Source organism: Cygnus olor, chromosome 1 (assembly GCF_009769625.2).
Source record: "Cygnus olor isolate bCygOlo1 chromosome 1, bCygOlo1.pri.v2, whole genome shotgun sequence".
Classification (NCBI taxonomy): Eukaryota; Metazoa; Chordata; class Aves; order Anseriformes; family Anatidae; genus Cygnus; species Cygnus olor.
The window spans coordinates 179,411,578-179,427,702 of record NC_049169.1 but is presented as its reverse complement, the minus strand read 5'-3'; the positions used below and the strand labels follow the sequence as shown (position 1 = coordinate 179,427,702).

The 16,125-nt window shown below is 35.5% G+C and overlaps 1 protein-coding gene across 9 annotated transcripts in view; it reads right to left on the bottom strand.

Moving 5' to 3' along the window:
* The window catches only part of LRCH1 (leucine rich repeats and calponin homology domain containing 1), a 123,667-nt gene that overhangs the window by 22,836 nt on the left and 84,706 nt on the right, over positions 1-16,125 (bottom strand). For 2 of the 9 annotated variants that reach the window (XR_005815479.1, XM_040541986.1), the window contains exons 12-17: positions 15,172-15,261; positions 15,025-15,061; positions 14,366-14,479; positions 13,033-13,080; positions 11,731-11,803; positions 6,118-6,225 (exon numbers count right to left, since the gene is read on the bottom strand). Coding sequence is in view for 4 of the 9 variants with exons in the window: in XM_040541986.1 (XP_040397920.1) it covers positions 6,118-6,225; positions 11,731-11,803; positions 13,033-13,080; positions 14,366-14,479; positions 15,025-15,061; positions 15,172-15,261 (470 nt within the window). In the remaining 5 variants the exon portion in view is untranslated. The remainder of the gene's footprint in view (positions 1-6,117; positions 6,226-11,730; positions 11,804-13,032; positions 13,081-14,365; positions 14,480-15,024; positions 15,062-15,171; positions 15,262-16,125) is intronic. The other 7 variants (XR_005815480.1, XM_040541995.1, XR_005815481.1 and 4 more) reach the window with 4 other exon arrangements.

Here is a 16,125-nt window from a genome sequence, read left to right as displayed (position 1 = left end):
TGAGGCACTATCTCCAGCAAAAAACATTAGGAAATTTCTCTTTTCTCAGGAGGACAGCTCTGAACAGCACTATGTACCATCAATGCATTGGGTTTTTTTTTTTTTTTTTTTGACTAAATCCATATTGTGACAGGCAACGTCTGTCAGATGATTAAGCACCTGCACTGTCCCATAGAGATTTTGATCTACAGAAAACTTCCTAACATGGCAAAGAGCACCACCTCTCATTCTTTCAAGGAGAACCCTCTCCTACAAGATGCTGTAACATTTTGTGACAAGCATCTTCCGAGCCAGGATAATGTTATGCTAAAAACAAAACAAAACAAACAAAAAAACACACAAAAAAACACACAACCACCAACCAACAAACCTACCAGACAAGCAAAAATACGTGTTTGATTTCTAGAAACTTAACATTACAGCCATTCAGTATGTCTGCCTACAATAAAAGCTTTATTGTAAATGTAACATTGCACAAACACTTCACAGTACTCCCTGCCATCAGTCCTAGTTCTGTGGACTGTATGACTCTACCAACAAATTAACATATAATTCCTTAGAATAACTGCATGAGACCCTTGTATATATACACACGCGTACACTTTCTTATTTTGTGATCACTGACTGTTTTGAATGGCTCTGAAGAGCAAGAAGATGTATGCTTGATTGTTATTTCACAAAATGAAACTGTTACCACTCAGACAAATCAAGGGCCAACCTGATTATTATGGCCAATGACAATGCTTGAGAAACAGGATTTTGTTATTACTTTCCTGCATGTCTCCTTCTGAATGCAAATGGACACTCCTAAGTACCAACCACTGGAGTGGAAAGTGCAAAGCCTAGAAACCTCCGGTTTTAAACAGCTACTGCTCCATCTCAATTTTATTAATTTAAGGCAGCTAAATATTCAGATTTCTCTCCTGCTCATCCAACGTTAGAAAGGAGCAGCCCACTAAATACATCAGCCTGGTTAGAGAAATTTGTCACTGACTATGAAGCTGCCTTGTTTTTTGTGGGTTGCCTAAATTTGTTGCAGACAGTAGGTGTCAATCCAGACTCTTATCTCAAATTCAGCAGCTGGCTTCTCTACATCTTTAGGTAGTAGTCACGTCTGGGATGACTCAGCTTGCTGATATCGCAGAAGGAAAGAGGATAATCTTTGGGTCAATAGGTAACATAATAGAAGAGAACAGCCTCTTATTTCCTAAAGGGCAAATCAGAAACCTTTACTCCAACTATGGAAGTAAGTGATGAATTACTTTCACTGTAAGGTAGGTGCTGACAGGTGTAATCAGAGTAATTCTGATGTCCCATTAAAAATTGTGGCACCCGAATCATTTTTGTTTAGGTCACAATCCAGGTAATAGGCTGAATTTTCAAAATCAGTCCTTAAATTACATAGCAAAATAAGAAATTGAAGTCTTGGTAGAAGGAAATTTCATCTACGTTCTGACAAACTAAAATGTTACTGAAGCTCCCAAATCAGTACAGGGCTAACAGGCAAAACTGCACTCTCTAGCATCCACAACTCCACATAAACAAAACAAAGCTTCTGTAGAAGAAATACTTTGAAATCCCAGACAAGTCTACTCACCAGGCATCTCACCTAGTTGTAGGCTGGTTGGGTATGTAAAATAATATTAATAATGGTAATAATCTAAGTCACTTCTCTGGTTAAAGGGAGGGAGAAAGACACTACCTAAGGCAGCTCCGCAAGCAGGAAGCAATTATTGCTTACTTACCCAGTAAAGATGGAGCTCAACTTCTGACATACCACCTTTAGGTTACTCACCCAAGGCACAACAAACAATACAATACAATAAATTATGGCCAGGGTTACCAAACTTGATTCCTTTCACTACTTGACTCACACAGACGTAGTTTTAATGCTCAAAGAGTAATACCATATTTAAATGATATTTAAATGCCACTGTAGCTTTAGCAGCAACAGCAACATTTCAAAGAATTCTCTTTGAAAGCATTATTTCATAATTATATTCAATTTTGCAAGTATCATGGAATATTATCATGGCCTTCATTCAGCTTGGCCATAGCTGTCTTTGTTTGGGACTGGACTAAACCAGTATGAATGTCCCAAACATGGTTCCTTCAGATTTCAGGCTATAGCCGTTAATGAAAAGTAAATGTCAACATCAGTTATCTAATTCTATTCCTAACTGAGACAGGCATTCCACTGAGAAGAAGCAGGAAGGCTAATCTCAAGGCAGTGGGAAACTGCAATTAAAAGTTGCAAAAATCAGAAGTTAAACAAAAATAAAGTAAGGTTAACTAATTTATATAAACACATACAAATATCAAAAGTACTAGTTATAAAAGTTCCAGCTACATACTGAATTTTAAAGAAAAGTGTTCTAAACCAGGAAATTTTGGCAGTCTGAAATATTGCTTGCTTCTCTGCATTACACACATTTTCCAGCAAGGGGAGCCCCTATCTCTCACACGCACGCCTGAAGGTCTCTTTTTCCCTCTGTCAGACAGTAGTAGAGTTTTTGCTTTCTGAACCCATGGTCAACCAATGTTACTAAATTATGCTTGTTGCAATAAATGTATGTACTTTACAAGACTCAACAAGCTCAGTGATTAATAACTAATAAGCACATAGTATGTTGGTCACAGCACTGAGCCTGCTGGCGTTCAAGAAGCATTTGGACAATGCTCTCAGGTGTAGGGTATGATTTTTTGGGTGGTCCTTTGGGGACACAGGAGTTGGACTCGATCCTCGTGGGACCCTTCCAACTCAGGTTATCCTATGATTCAATGTATTCTACATATTAGCATAACGGACAAATTTCCTTATGAAAACTTTCAGTGAGACAATATTTCTATTATGAAAACTTATTTAAAATGTTGCAAAAATAGTAATGAAATAGTAAGTCTTTTATAATTGTTTCCTACATACAGTGAAAAAAACGTTTTGTTAACGTGGGGATGTTTTACTTTAACTACAAGATACTATTTCTGGCCCCTGTATATGGGTTTCCCCGTGTACTTCCACAAGCAAGCCATGAGGTTTGAAGACTGCTTCTGTGGAATGACAAATGGGGAAAAAGGCTATCCTGCAAAAATGCAAAGTGAACTGGAGGCAGTCTTCTGCCTACTTACCTTTATTTTATTTTAATAATTATTATAATTTAATTATATGAAATTAAATACATTAAATCATATTTAATAAAATATTTTATTAAATAAAAAGCTTTTAATGAACTCTACAAGCATTCTGTTTTTCTTTCTACAACTTCAAAGACTAGTATCACAAAAATCTGTGACCTGTAAGAAGTGTGGTGACTGGAAAGCATATTTCTAAGCTGCAATTAAGTGTGCAAAGATCATATAAAGTTTAGCTGATTAGTGGTTATAGTATTTGATTTCTGACCACAGAATTCTGTACATGACATCAAAATTGAAGAGAGCTGTTATAGTAAAAACACAAAGAATCTCAGTAGTTTAAAGCATGAAGTTAGCACAAGGCAAATACTGTTGATTTTCTGAAAAATCAAGTTGGAGAAAAAAACATCTAGCAGTTACATACTAAAAAGAAAGGCAACTCAGGATGCTATTTCTGAATTAAAAGCATTTCACTAAGAGGGAAGAATACAGCTTAAAAGATGTAATATGCCTGAATAGACTATATTACAAACAATTAGGAGATTAAATGATCAAACTTGGGGGGGCGGGGGGGGGAAGACTTCTTGTTGCTAAAAATCATTCACTAAACCAAATCAGTAACCTTATTTGTCTTCAGTAACGCACATCTTGTGATCGCATCCCAGCAAAGACAAGGTGGTCATTCAGATGCTCTGAGTGATACATACGGCACAGTAACAGTTTCCGTTCATTTCATGTATTGATGATTATCATTTTTTAAAAAAGTGGAATGCTCCAAATCCTTAGATCTTAGCATGTGATGTATGGACAAAGAAATAGAATTCTCTGTATCAGAGAGCATCAGAAAGCTTTGCCAGAAAATCAGGATCTTCAAGATGCAGACCATCAGTTTGCAACACTTCAGAAGTGATGAAAGCAGAAGCACAGTACTAAAGAAACAGGACACAACATTATATAAAGGGAAAGATGATATTAGATTCTGGCTATATATCTCAAATTAGGTTCAAATCTGAATGACCACCACTGTACTCTTCAAAAGTCTCAAACTTCTGCAAAGCAGAATTTCAATCAATGCAAGTTAACTATAGGTAGTATTAGTTTTCAAGAAAGTTGGATGCAACAGCATTAAACTGCTTAAAAAAATCAAGTTACTATCATGTACCCTTAACTGGTAAATTCAAAGACATCCAATGTGTATCTAATGGTCATGGTATACAGTCAGTTGGACTCTTAGGGTTCTCTGTCCAAGGTTACCAAAATTATTTTAGTCACCAAACATTCATGAACCACTTATTTAGTTACAATCTTCATTGACATCTGTACTGCATAGGAGTCAAAGAACAAATGTTAAATTCCTGAATGTGGTTTCATCATATACAATGCTAAATGAAATCATGAAAAGCATTCTCTTGCAGCAAGTAAAATTTGAAGATGTTGGTGAGAAATCTGAAAGACTATCAAGACACTATAACCAGCTTCTCAAAAATTGCAAAAAGAACTTGGATTTTACCACATTCTAAAAATAAGATGCTCTCAATTTTTATATGTTATTACTTGGAACATTCATTATACAGGAAGTGCTACACTTCTCTTCCTGTTTAACAGGAAAGGGTCTGCAGAAGCATTATTTTCCTAATAATTGTTTTACTAAGCTGACTTTATTAAATTCTCACTATCAAAAGCATACAATATTAAGTCCAATAAAATCAGCTATGCGAGTCCCATTTTCCTCAACTGCAAACAGCTTACTGCTGTCAGAAAATATATGCCTTTCCAAAACAAAAAAGAATAAACAAGTAATATACTAATTACTTTTTGTCTGGAATTTACCAGTATTGGAGGAAGACTAAACTACGTAATGACTTGTTTATTTTTATTTTGACCTAAAACACAAACAAACCCTACATTGTTAGGAGTAGCTTCTCTTTAGCTGTTACAGTTGTCATCAGCAAAGTGTCAAGATAACTTCATACCATCATGACAACAAGATTCGTTTTTCCAACCTACTTGTATTTCATACCACATTACTTTACAGACGAGGTTCCTTACAAAAACAGTGACAATAGCAAGTATTGTCAAGTAGTGAACTGAAGAAAGAACACAAGCATTTTAAACTGTTGGCATTTATCAATCAAGATCTGTGGGCTTTGTTTCAGTCTAATGCTTTTGACAGTTTCCTTGCCTTCCAATAGGAAAACACTCTTCTAATTTAAGGCCACTGGAAGAACAACCACCCCTACTTTAAAAAGATACATCTACCTATCAAGCATTTTTAAACGGTTTATCATTTAGGTTCTGTTTCTTCAATCTGATGCAATCTCACGTTGAAATATTAATGCAGTATAAGACCTTGTTAGCCCAAACAAGACCAACTTTGCATGTGACTCAATGTACAGTAACTTGGAGAAAAACAAACAAAAGAAGAAGCAAAACCAACATCCACTAATGTATCTGGCCTTCAGTATGAACAGAGAAGTTTGATGGCTTACTAACAGTTTCTGTTGGACAGAAAGCACTATTTTTGCTTATCTGATTCTTCCAGTTTTGCTTCATCATGGATTCCTCTTTAATTAAGTTAGTTACGCACCTGCATCAATAACTGGAGCTGGGTATTTTTAAGAGTCAGTATTTAAAAAATTTGTGAATAAAAATGCAGAAAAGACAGCAGCAAAATTAATTGTTGTTTAAGTGCAACTTTGTATAAACCCCTGAAAGTAAAAGAAGTAAATAAACCTACGCTGGAAATAGCTCTGGGAGTGGGTATCATGAGAAAAGGTGTTTTGCCAGACTTGAAAACAGTGGCACTCTACTCATTTGCTTTTCATACTCCATATTGTACAGAAAATTAACATGCATCCTCTGAGGCATTTGGTCTTATAAACATTCCCTTACGAGTACTTCGTTTCATCCTTAGCCACATGGGACATTTTCCATATACTGCAGTTTTCGAAAACATAAAATTAAGTAAATTATGCGTGGAACACCTACCATTGTCACTGTCTCCTTCAGATGGTATACTGTAGCTAAAGTTGTCCCATGTTTGTGCCTGTGTAAGTGTGTTGAAGGAGATAGGAGGAAGACTGAGGGATGGGTCTGCTGGAGGGGAGTGACAGCCAGTCCAACCACAGTGGTGTAAGGACCGGGGGTGGGGGGAAAAGCGCGGGCAGCAACATTTCATATATGGCATTAGGGTTGTATGGCAATGATGAAGATGCAATTCAAAGGTGATCAATACAAAATGCATTTTTTTTTGAAGAAAAGAATGAAAGATGGTGCAGAATAAAAAGAGCGAAAAGTTATATGTTAGTACTTGCAAATTATACATTGCATGTGCAGTTAAAGCTGTTAAGCTCAACAGGATCATTGTAACCATAGCACTTCACACAAATTGTTTACAACCAAGTTTTAAGAAAAAGTACCCATAGATTTTATGTTATAGCCTGACGAAAACCTTGACTTTGTGAATCAGAAGGTAAATACATCTGCTGTAAAGTTTCAGCAATTAGAGTAAAAAGTTTGGAGAGGAATTGAGTTATTTTTTGCAACTGTCATAAGAAGACTGCACCTCCCAAAAGACAACGTATACATCGGTATGAAAATATTATTACACTAACTTCCCAGTTAATGTTGATAGGTCACAAATATATCATCCCTTGAATTCTTATTCTGTTGAAGTATGTCCTGTAAGCACATGTACTAGATGTTTCCCTTTTTGTTTAATCACTTAATAGCTTATCTGCACTACTTACATTCCTTGCTGACTCTAAGTCCAAATCTACAACGGGCCCACCCCCATCCTAGGAAAGTTCTGGTCCTCAGCAACCTTGGCAGACTTTCTAAGGACAGGGAACAGAGAAGTAACACTGCCAAAGGATGATCCTGAGTCTTTGCCACAAGCCTTGACAAACCTGCTCTGTAGCATTATAACAAGCACAAATTCAGTAATGATCCAGCTGGGCTCCCTAGAGAACACAAGATCTCACATGTCCACAGATGCTGTAAATCTGGAGACCCTGATCACCAGACGACTGTAAAAGCATGCCATGGTCATGGCCACCCTGGTGTGTTTGCTGATAAAAATGAGTTGATACTCACTATGGAGCTAACTTGCACAGCAATATAGCCTCTATTTTCCATTCATTCTGCCTTCTCTCCTTTGACTAGTCATGACAGCACCCTCTTACTTGTTCCTCAAATCCTTCATTGGATATTTTTATTCCTTCCCCTTCACATCTACTCTACACTTGTGTCTCTCCAAATCTCCATTCTACAGCATTTCCAAAATGGAAACTGACATCCTTAAAGTATCTCCTGTTTATTTTTAGCACGCCATCCATCCTTTCAAAGCTTTCCACTGGTTTCTTCCTTTTCATTGCAGAATTTAAATCTCTCCTTCCTTACTCTTAACAATAATGTCACTCAATGTTTTTCCTGTACCTGATCACAGTTCTTTACCACTTCGTCTACTGAAATAACGAGCTCTTCCCTTGCTTCTTGGTTTTCCATGTTTTATCTACTACATCACATACACAAGCAACATTATAGTCCCCAGTTAAGTTTGAGGAGAATGAACTATTTCTGCTCTGAATACTACTTACTTTCAGTAAGTAAAGAAAATTCCCATTTTATACCATTCCAAACTAATAATAAGGAACTTAATCGTATAGACTTTCTCATTCCCCCACAATTCTGAAATCTGTACTAAAAAAAATATGATAATTCAGACGACATTGTGTAAAACTTCACCTTAAACTTTCCTTCACATTCAATGGTTCAAGAGCTCTCTCTCTTTAGATATGCCTTTTTTCAAAGCCTGTTTACTGCTTCTCGCAACTGGGACAATGGGTCAGCCAAAACTGAGTCAGCATAACCTAAACTCTGAGAAGAATTCAACGTGGGGTAACAGAACACTGATTTATGGAAAATAATAAGCAGTCTTTAATTACACTGGCAATTCGGATTCGCATGATTTTCCAAAGTACACAGATAATCCAGTTAGTCTTCTTGGGGAGAAAACAAGGAGGACAAATATTCAGAGATTAGAAAAACAGTAACTAACCCTTGAAAGAGGGAAAAATGCTGTCAAGTTCTAATAATCACTGTGTGTTCCAACAACACTGAAGAACAGCGAGGCAAGCATGTCCACATACACCAACATCGTGCTGCAAATCCTCTACAGATTATGAAAATGAAGAATTTGGATTCACATGTAAGATTATGCTACGTAAACAGTTGCAAGGGAACAACTTTTCACATCCCATTACAAAACCACACTGTCGTTTTAAGTTTTGTCAGTGCTTCTTTTATCCTCTAAAGGTACAATTACTATTTTTGATCTGGGTTCTGCTACTTTGTTCAGCAGAAACTATGAAATATAATGCAGTCAAAATGGCACAGAAGAACAGCAAAAATATTTTTGAATACTGCAAGATGGGTTAGAAGATGTTCATATCTCATTTTAAAGATTAAGGCAAGAACTTTGCAATAATCTGCTTCTAAAACGTTGAATGATACCAGTTGTAATTACTTCATGAATCAAGTGTAAGAGATTTACATATATCATCTATTTTGAGTGATTCCCTTTCCGAGTGCTAAAGCACATCCCAAGAGCAAAACTGTGGTTCTAAGTAAACTTATAATTATTGGTTCCTTTCAACAGTAAAGTTAAGGTTTTCAAATTGAATATGAATTTGAGAAGCCATACTCTATAAAATATTTAAAAAGAGGAAATAATTGGAAAAAAAATTTTTTACCTTCTGTGTAAACAACTGATCCTTGAAAAGAATCTGTCAAGAAGTCAAACACATTCATTACCTTTCAAAACATTTTCTTTGGATACCCAGACAGCCATCAGATATGAATTTTCCAATGTTTTACCTTCATTTTAAAATGAAAGAATAAAAGGGCCTTCAGTCCTGAACACATACCAGTATATACTAATATAGTATATACTAACGCAGACGTTTAAGCTCCTGTGGTTTATCCTTTGGAACCCCTTCTATTTGTTTGTGCACTTCAAAAAACTAGAATCATTAACCAGAAGTCTGGTATGGTTTACTTTCACCTTTCCAAAACACAAGTCATTATGAAACAGTGAGGGTATATAAAAAAAAATCAAACAGAAAACAACATCCATTTAAAATAGATGAAAATAAATGTTGTGAAAATAAACTCTCCAATTTCAGAAAGGTATACTTGCATATATTTTCATTGACCATTTGCCCTTTTTCCCCACAGAACATGATGTACACAGAATATTTTAAAATCTATCTTGCCCTCAGGTTTAAAAGATTTACAGGAGCAAGTAATTCAAGTAAAAACCCTAATGAAGTAAATAGCTAACAATCACTTCCAATGAGTTCTAAAGTTTTCCCTAAGGCCATGAAGGACTTAAATGAAAAAGCTAACGAAATAAATTACAGACTGAGCTGAAAAACTTTCCTGGATCACAGAACTGCTGGAGCTCTAGAACAGCTCAGCTTTAGGGCAGTAAAGCAGTATATAATTAACAAGCACAAATTCAAACAGTGATAAAGTGGTTGAAACACAAAACTGAAAGACAGCAAAGGAAAAAGAGAATCATGGCAAGCTAGCCAACTTTAAGAAGACAAATGTTCAGGATTCACAAATATGCCAGTATTTTGAGCTACATACTACTTTTATCTGTAATTTTTTCCTCAAGTGTTAACAAAACAAATTTAAATACTTCTTTTACAGCAATTCTATAGCAGGAAGGTGGGAGGAAACAATATGCAGTCTCCCTACTCTACAGCAATGCTTTGTCCCATTGTGATACAGAGCTAATTTACTGCTGTTTTATCTGATGTGGGAAAGTTTTACTATTGCCAAATTCACCTGTTTTACCACAATATAAATCTAAGGTAACATGAGAGAAACTGCATGCAACGAGGTGAAAAATTGTGCAGTAATGGCTCTCGTTTGGTGATTCTGTAGTGCATAATATGGCAAGGAAAATTAAATTTAGATGACCAGGTTTTCTGTAACTCATAGCTGTGACCAAACAGCTTCATAGCATTGGCATACTCAAAGCGATTCAAATATACCAATTTGTATTGGTACAGAGCATAAAGCCAACAGACTATAACCAACTGGCTTTAGTGTTTAATGAAGTTACACATGGCTTCGAAAAACATGGGGGAAGAACTGGACGAGTTGTGATAATCTGGGTCTTCCATCACTACACTTGTAGTAATGCTGCAAGAGACTACAACCCCTGTAGTCCAGTCCTTCTAGAAATTGTCTAAAAAGATTCACTAGGCTATTTCAGAAAGCATTTTTTTTTCCTTTATGTATCACAGTCATCAAGTATAGGACATCTTGGTACACCAATATGCCAAGATTAGGAAGTGTGTGTTAAACTAACACTTGAATACGAAGTCACAGCCTTGCACGCTCTCCTACAACACTGCTTCCATATCCTGGAAGCAGATTTAACTCAGCAGAACACAGGCTACCTCCTATGAAACCAGCAGCACGGCGTGGGACCATTCATCTTTGCATGTCTTTCTCCCAGTAGTGTTATCTTAACATTGGCACTGGACTGAATGAAATTACTCTTTTTTTTTTTTTCCAAGCCCTGAAAGGACACATTTGCTCATCATTTAACCCATAATTTACATGTTAAGAGAAAACATTTCTAAAGCATCAGGAACATAAAAGAATAAAGGCAGAGTTTAGCAGTCCAACCAACCACGAAATTAAAGTAAACAGATCTGTCACATTTGTATGTCATGAAATGGGAAATTTAAAATGTCTTCTTCACGAAACAAGATTGGTGAAATAACACCACTTTTTAAAACTTTTTAAACAAATCTACGGGTACAATTTCTTAAAATACATTCAAATATGAAACTGCTGCCATTATTGCCAAGATATTTTGTTATGGAAGCTGCAAGCTTGCTGTGGTTTACCAGCATTTGAATAAAAGCATTTGTGGTGAATGTGAAAAACCAGAATTACAGTTTTCAGATGCTGAAGCATATTAAAAAAAGGTTATTCTTTTGAGGTGATGTGAGATGACTTAACAATATTGAAAACCACTACTGACTACCTCAGTGCAGAGAGGATAAAAATAAGTTTACCTGTAGCTTATCCTGCTTTTAAAGGAAGTGGTTACACCCAAGCCCTCAAATGCACTAACAGTTCAGTTTGTTCCCCCACCTTTTCTTTTTTTAAATAAACTGCTGCATATTAAAAGATTGATGGTTATGCAGATTTAGTAAATTGCAAATTCATGAAACTCAGCTGCTGACTGAAGTAAACATCTAATCTTCCTGTAAAACTTAATCTTACACAAGTATAACTACTGAGAGACTCACTGCAATAAGCAATTTTTAGAGCAATAAGTTTTCTGGACAAGAAATATATATGTTTTCTGAACATAAAATGTATCAAATATATAGCTGTTATAATTTTAATCTCGAGTCAAACCTATGAACTTAAAATGTTCTGCTCTTCAAACTATTGTACAGGATGTTTCATCATTGCCTTCTGAAGGTTAAAAAAAGTATAGACATCCATTAATAACACAGATGTTAAAAAAATAATACACAAATTAGCTGATTTTCTTTCCTACATTACCTGATCGCGGCTTCAGGCCAAAAGGGATTGTGTTGTTTGCAGTGGGAGACAGTGTTGGACTTTTATCCTTGTTCTGTGTAATTAAAGAACACAAATCCAAATATGAGTAAATCCAGAATACCACAGCACAACTGACGGAATAAAATGTAGATTACAAATACTGCATGCTACAACTACTTCACCACAACCTGACTCTAATATAGCCTTGAACATGCAACAATCTCCCATATTTAGTCAATCCTGTTCCTTTGCTGGAATAGAAGCTGAAGTTTCTAACCAAAGACTGTGGGATACTGCCCCTAGCTACAAACAAGTGTGATTATTTCTCAGTTTTCTCCCACAAAATCACTTGGTCCCATCAAAAATACTTTTTTGTGACATAGTACATTTAGAAGAACAAAACAAAGACCAGTTTATCCTTAGATATGTTTCTTTCACTGAATTTATTACCATTCTGTGTAACTATTTTCCCTTGAACACTGCATTCTGCCTAAAATGCAGAAAGGAGGAAGTTAATCATACACCTCAGAGCAGTATCACCCTTCACCCTGAACTAGGCTAACAGTCACAGCACGAAGAATAGAGTTGGAGCATAAAGAGAACGGTGAGGTATAATCATGATACCACCAATAGTAACATAGGAAGAGTCCTATGACCAAACTCCGCAATGTGAATCCTATTTACAAAATGATTCCTTTGAGAGGAACTATAGGAGTCCCATCACCAAGTCTGGGTGCTCATGAATTTGTGAGCTGCTTGTACGTAGTGTAACATACAGGAAGAAATCCTGTTCCTGCATAGAAAATAGGAATAAAAATAATCTCCATAAAGAGTTCCCTACAGTTTCCCTTTTTGACCTTCTGCTGAAATTTGCACTGTGGTGGCAAAAGGATCAATGAAATTAGCTTCTTCTTGAAAAACTAATCAAGGACACTCGACTGTGCAAAAAGAAATTCCATTGCAATCAGTGGAAATTCTTGTGAAACAAAGACGACTTTAAAAGAAAAGGAGAATGATCTAAGACTAAATGTTTTGTACTAAGCTATGTAACTCAGAAACAAACTTACCAGAAAATGTTATTTATATTCTAGTAAATCCATATAAGGACAAGAATAAATGAAACAGGCTAAATAACCTCCACAGCAACTACTCATAAGCTCGTATTTTCTGTGAAATTCAATTACATGTTTTACGACCAAGTATATGAATCATTCATGTAGAAAGGGTTTTTTTTTTTTTTTTTTAAAGATCTAAATGATCATCTATATACAAACGACAAACAAATGGCACTAAACATCTTACCTCATTGTGAGAGGTTTGGCCACTTGTATTCCAAACAATTAGATCATTCTGCATGTTTGGAAAGAAAGAAAGAAAGAAAAGACCATTTCAGAAATCGTATTAGTCATATACCACCATGGGTTATTTTATTTATGACAGTCAGATACTCATTCAATATTTTCCACCTTTGCAACCTTTTTTTTTTTTTTTTTTAGCATTGTATTGGTTTTTCACTGAAAGAATTTTAATGAATATGTACTTTTACTACTAGATGAACACTGAAGATACCATTTCAAAATTTTCTTGTGGAAAGCATTTGCAAAAAATTGTCTTTACCTAACTGATTCATAAACAAATTTATAAGATTAGAATCTCTGTTGGTTCAAATGCAATATCTAATTTTGTTTAACAAATTTGTAATTAAATTATCACCAAGTTTAATACATTAATAGAGATTTAAAATATAGATTTGAAGAGGTAAGCATTCTTCAAGCAATTCATTTCATAATTGCAATGTAACATACCTTTTGTTACCACTTTTGCTACAGTTAAACTGGAAACATGGAAATCATGTAAATAACTATGAAATAAAATAATTAATTCTGTATTAGTTGTAACTTGGTCGGCAGAAACAATGCTGTCATAGGTAAAAAAAAATTAAATCAATTCAAAACCCCTTCATTAATGCAAACTTTTTTTAACCAAGACAAAAATGGAAACCAAAATAAAAGACAGAACTTGAAACACTTGATCCCAACGCTCAGAATTTTCAAGAAGTTAGCAAGATGGGAAGGAAGATTACACGCCTATTTTGCCACATGACCTTCCCTGGCCACCTCTTAAACTTAAAAAACAAAATCCCCGGCTACTGGCTTTTTTCATAATCTTACCTCAACCACTGTATTAGCTAGAATAAACAGAAATAAATGTTACCAACCTGGTCCCAGCCAGTTTTACCTTAAATATACTGCTGGGAACAAAAATTTAGCAGTTTATTAAACTACTACAAGAACTGGGGTATTTAGGGTGAAGGGGAGGAGGAACCAGATGGTTTCCTTTATTGAATATATAACTTTGATGACACTTGTATTTCACCTGCCAAAAATAACTACTATAATACTTATTGGAAGACATTAGTTTCATTGTATCAGCCTTTCTCCTGAGACATAGGCCTTACTTAACATCCCATGTACAGTCAAACCTTGAGATTCAGTCTAGGGAAAACAACAAAAACAAACAAAACCCAAAGGGCCTAAACTAAAGGGTCTCACATTCCATACCCCAATGAATGCAACGCAATGACCCATTCCATTCCAAATGTTTCCGTATTTATTGTATCTAGACATCTACATACCTGACTCAATGACCATTTTTCACCCTGTTCACATGTTCTCACTTCACTCTTGGCTTTCTCCATTATTAATTCCCTCCTCCTCTGAAATTCTAATTCCTCTTCAGCATTTTCTTTCTGTAAAATAAATTACTTTAGACTGAATCACTGGGAATAGAATTGTATCTTTTTTTGCATAACATTACCTCAGAAGTATTTCTTACAAATACTGTGATGGCAAGTGAGCTATAAAGAGACATTATCTACTTGCAGTTCCACTGCCAACAGGTAGATAATTCTGTAAGTCTAAACAAACTAATTCACTTCAAATATAGAAAGAGTACAGATAGCTAAGCTGTGAACAGTAGTAATTTATTCTCACGGCTAACAGTATACATGAAAGAGATGGCCCGTAAAAGATGACTCTCTGTACACAGGAAAGCTGCACAGAGGGTAAAAAAGGAAAAAAACTGATATGCAAAAGCAGCTGATGAATCCAGAAAAAAAAGTGTGTTTATATATATACACAACAATTCTATAAAAACTAGTTTAAAAATTAGTTGCGTCCCCCATCCTAGTACAGTTTTCCTTTACCTACTTGGTAGATTAATAGTTGATGAAATCACTGGCTCATTTCCTGCCTCACCCCCAAGTATTTTGTAATAATATGCTCATTAACGTACCTGACCAAGGGAAGACATCTCCATCTGCATTTGACCGCTATGTATAAAGATAAACAAATGCAAATATGTAATTTACTGTGTAGAAACTTAAATATGATGAATCTAACAAATGCAATATTTTTTCTTAAAAAAGGTAGATAAACACACTTTACTGTAGACTCCTGAAATTCTAAAGCTGTTGCTGGTTCCATGGGATACAGATTCGCATCACTGCTCTCTGAAATATCCATGCTTAATCTGTAAGGTTTGAAATAAAAACATTGCACTGGGGTATCGTTTTTGTAACCACTCTTATGTATTTAATTTCAAACACATGAATATATTAAATACTTTTAGTCATGGTATTAACCCAATCAAATTTCTCTCTTAAAAGAGATCACCACTTTGATCAAAGCAGTATTAACATCTACAAAAAATCCTGAGCAATGGCTTATATTAAAACCAAAGGACTAACAACCATGCCACTATATGTAATACCAAAGATGTCTACACCCAACCTCTAGCACCCCGTGTCTGAATAGAATCCACAGCCCTAGCTGGATATTCACATTTAATTTACAGAGCGTGAAAACAAAGCAGCACAACAATAAACTCCCAATAGCCAACCAATTGGAAGAAAGAAGTAAATACAGGAAAGGGAGTGAAGGAAGCATCTAAAAATACTGAAGACAGTCTGAAATGCTTTTCCTTTCCTGAATTGCTGCTAATGTATTTATGCCAATTTATTTATTTAACAAGTTAAATGGTCATATTTGTTCTTGAAAAAAGCTCTAGTAGATATGTTCTATATGTAGCTCTAGTCAGCACGTGCTAGGTATGCTTCAGCATCACATGCTGCATCAGCCCCTATAGACTCTTTTCTTTGTAAATCCTAAATGGCTTTCAGTGTCAGACAAGGATAATTCCAACTAAAGATACTTATTTCAATTAGATTTATCCTGATTAGATCATTATACTAATGCAAAATGGAAACCTCTCTGGGGAAAGTTAAAAGTTTTGCCATGCTCTAGGCTTAAGTTAAAAGCATGTGAAAGCTTTTGTGCATCTTAAACTAAGGAGCAATGCAAACATTTACACTCCTTTGTGCATTTGGATGAAGAT